This window comes from Salmo salar, chromosome ssa20 (assembly GCF_905237065.1).
Source record: "Salmo salar chromosome ssa20, Ssal_v3.1, whole genome shotgun sequence".
NCBI classification, from domain to species: Eukaryota; Metazoa; Chordata; class Actinopteri; order Salmoniformes; family Salmonidae; genus Salmo; species Salmo salar.
In genome coordinates, this window is record NC_059461.1 from 67,349,281 (window position 1) to 67,363,164 (window position 13,884).

The 13,884-nt window shown below is 42.2% G+C and overlaps 1 protein-coding gene across 1 annotated transcript in view; it reads left to right on the forward strand.

Moving 5' to 3' along the window:
- The first annotated feature begins 11,672 nt into the window (after positions 1–11,672).
- LOC106581126 (Down syndrome cell adhesion molecule homolog) overlaps positions 11,673–13,884 on the forward strand; it is a 132,028-nt gene continuing 129,816 nt past the window's right edge. The window contains exon 1 of the mRNA XM_014162938.2: positions 11,673–12,523. Coding sequence (XP_014018413.1) covers positions 12,481–12,523 — 43 coding nt within the window. The 5' untranslated portion in view covers positions 11,673–12,480. The remainder of the gene's footprint in view (positions 12,524–13,884) is intronic.

The window sequence follows — 13,884 nt, forward strand, 5'->3', positions numbered from 1 at the left end:
CTATGTTTAAATCTAGTTTTCTATTTCTTTGTTGGGTTTTTGGTAGGACCTCCAATTAGAGGCAGCTGGTTGTCGTTGCCTCTAATTGGAGGCCATATTTAGTTGAGGTTTGTTTCACTTGTGTTTGGTGGGTGGTTATTTTCTGTATAGCCTGGGATGGCTTATGGAACTGTTTTCGTCGTTTGTTTATTTTGTCCCAGCTCCACCCAGGAGGCCTCCAGCGACGCTCCCCAGTCAGGAGCCTCCAGCGACGCTCCTCAGCCCTGAGCCTCCAGTGACGCTCCTCAGCCCTGAGCCTCCAGCGACGCTCCTCAGCCCTGAGCCTCCAGCGACGCTCCTCAGCCCTGAGCCTCCAGCGACGCTCCTCAGCCCTGAGCCTCCAGCGACGCTCCTCAGCCAGGAGCCTCCAGCGACGCTCCGCAGCCAGGAGCCTCCAGCGACGCTCCTCAGCCCTGAGCCTCCAGCGACGCTCCCCAGCCCTGAGCCTCCAGCGACGCTCCCCAGCCCTGAGCCTCCAGCGACGCTCCCCAGCCCGGAGCCTCCAGCGACGCTCCCCAGCCCGGAGCCTCCAGCGACGCTCCCCAGCCCGGAGCCTCCAGCGACGCTCTTCAGCCCGGGGCCTCCAGCGACGCTCTTCAGCCAGGAGCCTCCAGCGACGCTCCCCAGCCTAGAGTCTTGTGAACGGGAGCTACGCCCAGAGCCAGAGCCACCTCCGTAGTGGGAGGATTGGGAAGGGGGGGTGTAGCACCGGGACCGTCGTTGACGGTGGCCACCCTCCCTTCCCTCCCTTTAAGTTTGGGGTTGTTTTTGTGGGGTTTTTGTTTTTGAGGTGCATTCGGGGTCTGCACCTTTGGGGGGGGGGGGGGGTACTGTCACGTCCTGACCAGTGAAAGGGGTTATTTGTCATTGTAGTTTGGTCAGGGCGTGGCAGAGGGTGTTTATTTTGTGTGTTTCGGTGTTTTTGGTTTAGGTTCTATGTTTTCTATTTCTATGTTTAAATCTAGTTTTCTATTTCTTTGTTGGGTTTTTGGTAGGACCTCCAATTAGAGGCAGCTGGTTGTCGTTGTCTCTAATTGGAGGCCATATTTAGTTGAGGTTTGTTTCACTTGTGTTTGGTGGGTGGTTATTTTCTGTATAGCCTGGGATGGGTTATGGAACTGTTTTCGTCGTTTGTTTATTTTGTTGAAGTGTTTTCATCTAATAAATTAAGTAAGAGCACTTTACCCGCTGCGCCTTGGTCCTATCCTTATGACACTCATGACAATACTGTAGGTATCACCTACTTACAAAATTCCTCCATTGAGTGTGATATTTTTAAATACGATGGAGATGTACAGTGCCTTCGGAAAGTATTCAGACCTATCACGACTCAGGATATGAACCAGATGCACAGGAGGTGGATAGTTCGGTTCTCAGAATATTTATTATAAACAAAGGGGCAGGCAAAGGTCAAGTCGAGGGCAGGCAGAGGTTCGTAATCCAAGGCAGAGTCAATTAGGGACAGAACGGCAGGCAGGCTTAGAAAACAACAACTAGCACCCTGGTAAACCTGACAAAACAAGACAAACTGGCAACAGACAAACTGGCAACAGACAAACAGAAAACACAGGTATAAGTACACAGGGGATAATGGGGGAAAATGGTAGACAACTGGTGGGGGGTGGAAACAAGTACAAGACAGGTGAAACAGTTCTGGGTGTGACACAGAACCCTTGACTTTTTCCCCATTTTGTTACGTTAGCCTTATCCTAAAATGGATTAAATAAATAAAAAAATCACACAACCACACAATACCCCATAATGACAAAGTTAAAACAAGGTTTTTTGACATTTTAGCAAATTCATGAAAAATAATAACAGTAATACCTTATTTACATAAGTATTCAGACCCTTTGCTATGAGACTCGAAATTGAGCTCAGGTGCATCCGGTTTCGATTGATCATCCTTGAGATGTTTCTACAACTTGATTGGAGACCATCTGTGGTAAAATCAATTGATTGGACATGATTTGGAAAGGCAGACACATGTCTATATAAAGTCCCACAGTTGACAGTGCATGTCAGAGCAAAAACCAAGCCATGAGGTTGAAGGAATTGTCCGCAGAGCTCTGAGACAGGATTGTGTTGAGGCACAGATCTGCGGAAGAGTACAAAAAAATATCTGCAGCATTGAAGATCCCCAAGAACACAGTGGCTCCATAATTTTTAAATGGAATAAGTTTGGAACAACCAAGGCTCTTTCTAGAGCTGTCCGCCCGGCCAAACCCGGGGTAGAAAGGCCTTGGTCAGGGAGGTGACCAAGAACCTGGATTGTCACTCTGACAGAGCTCTAGAGTTCCTCTGTGGAGATGGGAGAACCTTCCAGAAGGACAACCATCTCTGCAGCACTTCACTAATCAGGCCTTTATGGTAGAGTGTCCAAACTGAAGCCACTTCTCAGTAAAAGGCACATGACAGCCCGCTTGGAGATTGCCAAAAAGTACCTAAAGACTCTCAGACCATGAGAAAAAGATTCTCTGGTCTGGTGAAACCAAGATTGAACTCTTTGGCCTGAATGCCATGCGTCTTGTCTGGAGGAAACCTGGCACCATCCCTACAGTGAAGCATGGTGGTGGCAGCATCATGCAGTGGGGATGTTTTTCAGCGGCAGGAACTGGGAGACTAGTCAGGATTGAGGCAAAGATGAACGGAGCAAAGTACAGAGAGATCCTTGATGAAAACCTGCTCCAGAGCACTCAGGACCTCAGACTGGGGCGACAGTTCCCCTTCCAACAGGACAACAACCCTAACCACACAGCCAAGACAAAGCAGGAGTGGCTTCAGGACAAGTCTCTGAATGTCCTTGAGTGGCCCAGCCAGAGCCTGGACTTGAACCCAATCGAGCGTCTCTGGAGAGACCTGAAAATAGCTGTGCAGTGACGCTCCCCATCCAATCTGACAGAGTTTGAGAGGATCTGCAGAGAAGAATGGGAGAAACTCCCCAGTACAGGTGTGCCAAGCTTGTAGCATAATACCCAAGAAGACTTGAGGCTGCAATTGCTGCCAAAGGTGCTTCAACAAAGTACTGAGTAAAGGGTCTGAATATTTATGTAAATGTGATATTTCAGTTTTTATTTTTAAGAAAATTAGTAAAAATGTATAAAAACCTGTTTTTGCTTTGTTATTATGGGGTATTGTATGTATATTGATAAATTTTAGAATAAGGACGTAATGTAACAAAATGTGGAAAAAGTCAAGGAGTCTGAATACTTTCTGAATGCACTGTTTGTAATTATTCTTGAAATGATAGCCCATAATGTAAAAGGGCACTTTTCCTCCTGCTGCCTACAGATGTAGGATTTTAATTTGAGCCAGTTTGCTACAGCTGGGAAATAATCCTACAGCAACAGGAAATGTACAATGTTCAGTGGATTATAATGAATTGTTGTAGGAGAAAATCAAGTCAGAAGCCTTTTTATATCTCAAATACACTGCAAGTTTTACATTTACTGCATCGTAAATTAAGATCCTACATCTGTATACATCAGACATGGCTGAAAATCTATTTCATGGCGTTGGTATTGTATCATTTATTTTTTATTTTAGATGTCCATCAACATAAACCTCCTGGATACAAAAATGTGGAAGTACCTTTATTATTTAGGCCTACCAGCTTTATAGGCAGAACACTGAAGGTTATTAGATCTCCTTTGATGCTATCTGGTATATTTATTTGCCACCAAACACACAGAAACCAAGTGTGAAGGAGGAGCATAATGATGATATGAAAATATTGTGGAAGGTCACCTACTGTACTTCCTCTGCAAGAGATCCTTGACCTTGGATAACTATTTTACATTATTTTATTCATAGCTATTTATTCTCCCTTGTTTCCCTTTTATGTAACATGAATATCAACAACAAGCAGTGCAGATGTCATCACTGGACTTAGCTATGCACTTTGCTAAATTGTGGCTATAAAGACCTATGAGAGACTCACTTGAAGTTACCTTAGACCACAAAGATTAGAGAATGTGTCATTTGTGAGATTCACAAGGAAATGTCGTTCTGTAGAAAGGGCTTACATGAGATTTCTGGCCACTTCCCTTCCTGTTCCTGCCAAGAGAAGGTGGTTGAAAGGAGACATATTTCTGACAGATGGAGGATTGGTACCTTCATAGAGGTTGGCCTGGAAATTAATCCTGTCGGTGACAAGAGAACAATGATGCATTGTTATTAAACCCTTATTATTTATGTAATAACATAAGTATTACACAAATGTCTCACTTGTGGGGACACATTATGTTTGAGATGATACTTTAACTAAATAATCCCTACGCTATCTGTCACGTTTGTCTTTCGAAGGAGACCAAGGCGCAGCATGTGTATCGTTCCACATTTTATTAAAACTGTGAAACTATGCAAGACATACAAATAAACTAATAAACAAAACAACAAACTGTGACAAAGAGGTGCAACATACACTTACTCAAAAATAATCTCCCACAAAACCTAGTGGGAAAAACAACAACTTAAATATGATCCCCAATTAGAGACAACGATGACCAGCTGCCTCTAATTGGAGATCATCCCCAAAAATAAAACATAGAAATACAGAAACTAGAACCCCACATAGAAATACATAAACTAGACAAAACCCCCAACATAGAAAAAAGAAACTAGAACCAACATAGACATAAATAAACTAGACAAAACCCCCTGTCACGCCCTGACCTACTCTACCACAGAAAATAAAAGCTTTCTATGGTCAGGACGTGACACTATCAAAGGGGTACATTCAACTGCAGTATTTAATGTCCAAACTATGAAGCATTCCCATTTTTTTTAATAAGGATCTCTATAATTGGCTTGATGACAGATATCATTAACATGCTCAAATTAAAATCAGTTTTGTTTCTTGTCTAGTCTCTAGTTAGTATGGAGCTGAATTGCTTACAGTGTATTCATACTGTCACGTCCTGACCAGTAAAAGAGGTTGTTTGTTATTGTAGTTTGGTCAGGGCGTGGCAGGGGGTGTTTGTTTAGAGTGTTTCGGGGTTTGTTGGGCTATGTTCTTATTTAAAAGGGGGTGTTTGTTTAGAGTGTTTCAGGGTTTGTTGGGCTATGTTCTTTGTTGGTCTATTTCTATGTTAGTTCTAGTATGTCTATTTCTATGTGGTGTTTCTTGGGTTGACCTTCAATTGGAAGCAGCTGCTCCTCGTTGCTTCTAATTGAAGGTCCTATTTAAGAGGGGTGTTTTTTTCTATGGCATTTGTGGGTAGTTGTTTCCTGTTTAGTGTTTGTTGCACCTGACAGGACTGTTTCTCGGCGATGTTTGTTATTTTGTTAAGTGTTTACGTTTTCCTTCATTAAAGAAGATGAGTATTCACATTCCCGCTGCGTTTTGGTCTAATTCATACGACACCCGTGACACATACCCCTTAATTTATTGAACATTTTGTGTTAGTCTGAATTCAAAATGGATTAAATATATATTTATTCTCTCACCCATCTACACACAATACGCCATAACAACTAAGTGAAAAGATGTTTTTAGAAATTTATTGAAAATGTAATACAGAAATATCTCATTTACAGTTGAAGTCGTAAGTTTACATACACCTTAGCCAAATACATTTAAACTCAGTTTTTCACAATTCCTGACATTTAATCCTAGTAAAAATTCCCTGTCTTTGGTCAGTTAGGATCACCACTTTATTTTAAGAATGTGAAATGTCAGAATAATAGTAGAGAGAATGATTTATTTCAGCTTGTATTTCTTTCATCACATTCCCAGTGGGGCAGAAGTTTACATACACTCAATTAGTGTTTGGTAGCATTGCCTTTATATTGTTTAACTTGGGTCAAACATTTTGGGTAGTATTCCACAAGCTTCCCACAATAAGTTGGGTGAATTGTGGCCCATTCCTCCTGACAGAGCTGGTGTAACTGAGTCAGTTCTGTCCACAAAAGTTTTATGGGATTGAGGTCAGGGCTTTGTGATGGTCACTCCAATATCTTGACTTTGTTGTCCTTAAGCCATTTTGCCACAACTTTGGAAGTATGCTTGGGGTCATTGTCCATTTGGAAGACCCATTTGTGACCAAGCTTCAATATATCCACATAATTTTCCTTCTCATGATGCCATCTATTTTGTGAAGTGCACGAATCCCTCCTGCTCGTACATGCACGAATCCCTCCTGCTCGTACATGCTTTTTCAGTTCTGTCCACAAAAGTTTTATGGGATTGAGGTCAGGGCTTTGTGATGGTCACTCCAATATCTTGACTTTGTTGTCCTTAAGCCATTTTGCCACAACTTTGGAAGTATGCTTGGGGTCATTGTCCATTTGGAAGACCCATTTGTGACCAAGCTTCAATATATCCACATAATTTTCCTTCTCATGATGCCATCTATTTTGTGAAGTGCACGAATCCCTCCTGCAACAAAGCACCCGCACAACATGATGCTGCCATCCCCGTGCTTCACGGTTGGGATGGTGTTCTTCGGCTTGCAAGCCTCCCCCTTTTTCCTCCAAACATAACAATGGTTATTATGGCCAAACAGGTATATTTTTGTTTCATCAGACCAGAGGACATTTCTCCAAAAAGTACAATCTTTGTCCCCATGTGCAGTTGCAAACCGTAGTCTGGCTTTTTTATGGCGGTTTTGGAGCAGTGGCTTCTTCCTTGCTGAGCGGCCTTTCAGATTGTGTCGATATAGGACTTGTTTTACTGTGGATACAGATACTTTTGTACCTGTTTCCTCCAGCATCTTCACAAGGTCCTTTGCTGTTGTTCTGGGATTGATTTGCACTTTCCGCACCAAAGTACGTTCATCTCTAGGAGACAGAACGCATCTCCTTCCTGAGCGGTATGACGGCTGCGTGGTCCTATGGTGTTTATACTTGCATACTATTGTTTGTACAGTTGAACGTGGTACCTTCAGGTGTTTGGAAATTGCTTCCAAGGATGAACCAGACATGTGGAGGTCTACAATTTTTTTTCTGAGGTCTTGGCTGATTTCTTTTGATTTTCCCATGATGTCAAGCAAAGAGGCACTGAGTTTGAATGTAGGCCTTGAAATACATCCACAGGTACACCTCCAATTGACTCAAATAATGTCAATTAGCCTATCAGAACCTTCTAAAACCATGACATCATTTTCAGAAATTGTCCAAGCTGTTTAAAGGCACAGTCAACTTAGTGTATGTAAACTTCTGACCCACTGGAATTGTGATACAATAAATTATAAGTGAAATAATCTGTCTGTAAACAATTGTTGGAAAAATGACTTGTGTCATGCACAAAGTAGATGTCCTAACTGACTTTCCAAAACTATAGTTTGTTAACAAGAAATTTGTGGAGTGGTTGAAAAATGAGTTTTCAAGACTCCAACCTAAGTGTATGTATGTAAACTTCCGACTTCAACTGTACATAAGTATTCACACACCTAAGTCATACTTTGTAGATGCACCGTGGGCGGCAATTACAGCTATGAGTTGTCTTGGTTATGTCTGTATCACCTTTGCACATCTGGATTGGGGGATATTCTTCCTTGCAGATTTTCTCAAGCTCTGATAAGTTAGATGGGGAGCGGTGGTGAACAGCAATCTTCATGTCAATGGGATTCAAGTCTGGCTGGGCCACTCAAGGACTCACATTCTTGTTCTGAAGCCATTCCATCGTTACTTTGGCTGTATGCTTGGGGTCATTGTCCTGTTGGAACGTAAATCTTTGCACTCTGAAGCAGGTTCTCATCAAGGATTTTCCAGTATTTTGCTCCATTTCATTGTTTTGGCCTCATCAGACAACATACTATTTTGCCTTATGCTCTGAGTCTTTCACGTGCCTTTTTGCAAACTCCAGGCGTGCTGTCATGTGCCTTTTTCTCAGGAGTGGCTTTCGTCTGACCACACTCCAATAAAGCCAAGATTGGTGAAGTGCTGTAAAGACTGTTGTCCTTCTGGCAGGTTATCCCATCTCAGCCAAGGAACTATGTAGTTCCAAGGTCCTTTTTGCCCAGTTTCGTCGGACAGCCAATTCTAGGCACAGTGGGAAGTTCCATATTTTTTCTATTTCACAAAGGAAACTTTCAACACAAGACATTTTTTAAAACCCTTCCCCAGATTTATGCCCCATCACAATTCTATCTCAGATATCTAAGGACAGTTCCTTGGACTTCATGGTATAGTTTCTGCTCTGTGGGACCTTATATAGACCAGTGTGTTTCTTTCTAAACCATGTCCAAACATTTCAATTGGCCACAAGGGTACTCAAATCAAGTTTTGTTTTTTGTTAAACTTTATTTAACTAGGCAAGTCAGTTAAGAACAAATTCTTATTTACAATGACAGGCCTACCCCGGCCAAACCCGGACAACACTGGACCAATTGTGCACCGTCCTATAGGACTCCCAATCACGGCCGGATGTGATGCAGCCTGGATTCGAGGTACTGCAGTGACGCCTCTTGCACTGAGATGCAGTGTCTTAGAACAATGCGCCACTCGGGAGCCCGAGTGGATCATCATTGTAGTGACGTCTCAATGATGATAAAAGGAAATTGGATGCACATGAGCTCCATTTGGAGTGTCATAGCAAAGGAGTGTGAATACTTATGTAAATGAGAGATTTCTGTATTTCATTTTCAATAAATTAGCAAATATTTCTAAAAACATGTTTTCACTTTGTCATTATCGGGTATTGTGTGATAACAAAAATCAATTTTGAATTCAGGCTGTAATACAACAAAATGTGGAATAAGTCAAGGGGTATGAATACTTTCTGAAGGTAGTGTTATGTCCAACGCACCATAATATTTCCACGCGACCAGACCCCTCCTCTGCTCTGTCCCTCCCCTGTCTGAACTATATAGCAGAAAAAAACAACTAATGCTAGCTTAATAACCGATATCATTAACAGGTTCAAAATAAAGCCTGTTTTTAGTTGTTGGCATGGCGCTGGATGCTTTATGTATAACGCACCATAATTCCATGTCCATCCCCCTCAGCTGGGAGGATACAGAGCAGCCATGACAGGCCCATTGGACAGACCTGATTGATAATGAGATGTAGCTGGACAAGACGAGCCCATCAGGTGGTCTTCTAACAGGATTGCTTCCCATCATCTGTAGGAAACAGAGGGCGCATCCACAGGCCATCTCTGCCTCGGACATCACAGCAATGAGCACCAGTAAACAGCCAAAACCACTGCACAGCCAGCCTCACAAAGCTACATTCCCCTGTCTTGGGGCTGGGTCAATTGTGCTTCTACAAATGCACAAGCTTACAAACCCATGCAAATAGTTCCATACTAGAGCAGACCATTCTAAATCCAATGTAAGTGGTTTGCAGGCACTGTTTGTTGACCCACTGGCCTGACTCCTCTTCCTGTCCGTCCCTGACCTCACTTTATTGGAGTGCTCATGATAAAAATACACTACATGACCAAAAGTATGTGGCCACCTGCTCGTCGAACATCTCATTACAAAATCATGGGCATTCATTTGGAGTTGGTCCCCCCTTTGCTGCTATAACAGCCTCCACTCTTCTGGGAAGGCCTTCCACTAGATAGAACATTGGAACATTGCTGCGGGGACTTGCTTCCATTCAGGCACAAGAGCGTTAGTGAGGTCGGGCACTGATGTTGGCCGATTAGGTCTGGCTCGCAGTCGGTATTCCAATTCATCCCAAAGGTGTTCGATGGGGTTGAGGTCAGGGCTCTGTGCAGGCCAGGCAAGTTCTTCCACACCGATCTTGACAAACCATTTCTGTATGGACTTTGCTTTGTGCACAGGGCTATTGTCATGTTGAAACAGGAAAGGGCCTTCCCTAAACTGTTGCCAAAAAGTTGGAAGCGCAGAATCGTCTAAAACAGGGCTGCCCAACCCTCTTCCTGGAGATTTACTGTCTTGTAGGTTTTCAGTCCAACCCTAATTTAGCTTATCTGATTCAGCTAGTTAAGGCCTTGTTGATCAGCTAATTAGTAGAATCAGGTGTGTTAAATTAGGGTTGGACTGAAAACCCACAGGACGGTAGATCTCCAGGAAGAGGGTTGGGCAGCCCTGGTCTAGAATGTCATTGTATGCTGTAGTGTTAAGATTTCCCTTCACTGGAACTAAGGGGCCTACTGTAGCCCAAACCATGAAAAACAGCCCCAGACCATTATTCCTCCTTCACCAAACTTTACAGTTGGCACTATGCGTTGGGGCAGGTAGCGTTCTCCTTGCATCTGCCAAACCCAGATTCATCCGTCGGACTGCATCCTATGACGGTGCCACGTTGAAAGTCACTGAGCTCTTCAGTAAGGCCATCCTACTGCCATTGTTTCACTATGGAGATTGCATGGCTGTGTGCTCGATTTTATACACCCGTCAGCAACGGGTGTTGGCGAAATAGCTGAATCCACTAATTTGAAGGGGTGTCCATATACTTTTGTAGATATATTATAAATAGTATACCAAATTAAATGAAAGCTAGACCATTTTAATTTGAATAAATCTCTTCTTGTGTCTAGAGAACTGTCCAGTGTAAGTAGCTTTTACCGAACAAAAGGAATGCTGTTGACGAGAGATGCTGGAACAGTGTGTTGAGAGAGAGAGACTGCGAGAGAGAACGTGCTGAGAACCAGGAAGAGGACACGTCCTACTACAGCAACGTCCTCCTCACCAAGTTGAGAGACAGAGATAAAAACAACCAACAGAAAATCTGACACACACTCATCCTTTTAAAATCCCTGATTTCAAGTAAATTATTCAGCAACTAATAACGTAGCCTCCTCACCATAACGTATCCTCCTCATGGTTATTTTTCAGTAGTTAGGATTTTATTAGGATCCCCATTAGCTGTTGCAAAAGCAGCATCTACTCTTCCTGGGGTCCACATGAAACAGGACATAATACTGAACTATAATGCACAAAACAGCTCAAGGACAGCGGTACATACATTTAATTTAGCAGGCTATATGCCTGGAGAGGGATAGGGGCCAGTCATGGATGTGTGGCTGCAGACAGAGGATGCTGACAGACAGGTCCTCTGTTTGCAGTGAATGGCCTCTTGGGCAGGTCTGATGATTTTAGAAGCTTATCAGACAGGATCTGCTCCTGGGCAGAGGCTGGGTGGGGAAAGGACCAGAGGCAGGTCAATGTTAAATGCACCAAATCCAGCTAGAATTTACAATCAAAACAATAGCATAATACTTGCTGATGTTAGAACATCATTTAGTATTCAATTCTACTTCAACAAAATGCCAAAATGTAATGCCAACCCGAAATAGAGTAAAACAATTAAGAACAAATTACTTTTTAAAATGTGTTTCAATAAGATATCATTACATATTTTACATGCATTTCACCGACCTAATGGTAGATTTGAGTGTATGATTCATTTCAAATCAATTTATGAAATGATTTCCCTCAAAATATATTATTAAATAAACTTAAGGGCTCTTTGCATCAATACCATTTTGAAGGCATAGTCCACTGTCCCTCTCCTGTATAAAAAATACGTGTATAGTCATGTTCCTAGTGTGCCTTTAATAAAAGTACCACTTATTTACTTACGCACGCACTTTGTGTGCCTGTATAACACTGTGCGTAAAATGTTCTCCTTGTTAACCGGCTCTTCAGGTGCGCCTTCTTTAACTACAAATGTACCCTCCCTGCTGTACATGCTCTCACCTAGCGCCTAGGAGGACTGGCTGGCGCCTCTGCTCCTTTAAGGCAATGAGGAATTAAAGTGGCTGCAGAGGCAGGGGAGAGGGTTATGAGGCAGCGAGGGTTACCGCATGGACCAACGCGATTAAAAGGGCAGTGGGAAGATGCGCGTGCTTGCCTCTTGCTGGACGGAGAGAGGTGGTGAAGATGGTCTGACTTCAGCTCATCCGGATTGGGTTTTCATTCTTATTGAACTGACCGTTTACTCTTTATTTTAAGTTATTTTATTTGTAACATTTTGTTTCCCAACCTGCTTCTATTTTTCAGTTTTCGATTTAAGATGCGTTTTTTGGATTCCACATTGTTATTGTTTAGGTGTCCCCGTTTTAACACCCAGACATTTATTTGAGGACCTATCGTTGCCCGCGTGCCACTACCCTGACTCAGCATCACACCTGGACTGCAGGCGAGCACTGTAGCCCCCTCGAGCATCCCTTTGAAGAGCAGGGGAAGTAGCAAGGCACGGAGGACCAGAGTAGAGCTGAGCAGAGTCCGATCACAGCTTTAACCAAGACAATCAGAGATACATATACTATATCCTCCAAGCGTAAAGAGGGGTCGGAAAGGGGAGAGGAAGAGTAGGCTACGAGAGTACCAGGGAGGGAGTTATAGCGAAACAAGGAGGAGACGGTGAAGACAGATCAGCAGAGAGTTGGACTGGTTACTACAAGCTAGTAGCAAATGTTTAACATTACACCTGCCAGAGAACATAATTATAGGAAGGCAGCGGTCAAAGAGTGCGGAGGAAGACGAGAAAGCATAGCTTTGGGGGATTTGAACGGAGCGGGGCATGTGGATATTTGCAGTTATCTTTTTCCAGAGCATCTTAAATGGTAAGTTTAATTTTCACGTTTGAATGTTAGTTATGTCAGTAATTCAGTGAGTAAAGCAAAGTAGATTAAGGGGGTTGGAGGTCACCTGTGTTACACATGATAACATTGTATGGTTGCCAACAGTGCTAGGGAGAGAAGAACGGGAGTGAAATGTGCTTTAATCTGTTTTACCTATAAACAACATCATTGGTTAGTATTTGATAGAGTCACATATATTATGTTTTTAGGCAGTTAGGGGACTTCTTATGATGCCTTCATTCTTCAATTGCGTATTTCATTGCTTGCTGAGGAAATAAATTGATGTTGCCTTGCCTTGTTCAAGAGAGGTTTGATAAAGTAGACGTGACCTTAAGGTTTAAACCTTAATTGTTGTCAGTTACATTTACTACATCGAATGTAATCCATATTTTCATGTGTGGATGTATGTACCGGTAGGCTATGATTTCAGTCCGAAGTAGCATGGGCCTCAATAATGAGTGACGTATTTTATATACTGGACATTTGGTTGAACCCCTTTCCCCTCCCCCATCCAATGTATTTATTTAGAGTTGTATATTTTAAAATTCAATGTAGGGTATTCAGATTCGAAAGGATATTAGACACATGTAAAAGCTGATAATGTAGCCTATCATTTTATGTGAATTAAATTGATTCATTAAAGTCTATCCTTAGAGATTTATGATATTAGATTAAAATAGTACATTGATTTTGAATACATGCATGCAAGTTTTCATGAAACAATGCAATGGATTTCTAGCCGTTGCACAGGGGTGTAGACAAATGAAGACATGTATAGGAACAATAATGGTGTATCAATGAGAGAGAAAAAATGTAAGCCACCAGGACCTGATAATGTAGAAAAATGGCTTACTAGAAAAGGGACCCCTGTAGACACTGCAAACACATATTTTATTTTTTATTGAGATTACTGCTGTTAAATAGATTTGAAAGAGCTTGCAGGCCATATATCATGTAACAGAAATAAAAAACAATTATATTATAGAATATTACACACAGAATTATTCTGTCTGTGATCAATTCATATTGATTTGCAATCTCCAAAGATTGAAAAAGACCAAGAGATGATAGAAAGACAATTTCTCAATGCATTCAGTTAAAAGGTGTGTGTGTGTATATTTGTGTAGTGTGTGTATGCTTTCATAAATCTGTGAATTTGCAATATGAAACTGATCGGGGAGAAGAGTAAATTGATACAATTTATTACTTACACAGGATCAAATAAACCATTATTTATTGGATATGATCTCTTCCCCAGGAAGGGAGTTATGACAAGGCTGGGTGTGTACGGAAAGGGGTAGAAAATATATCTTCTTACAAAATGTAAAAGCTGACAAGATGGG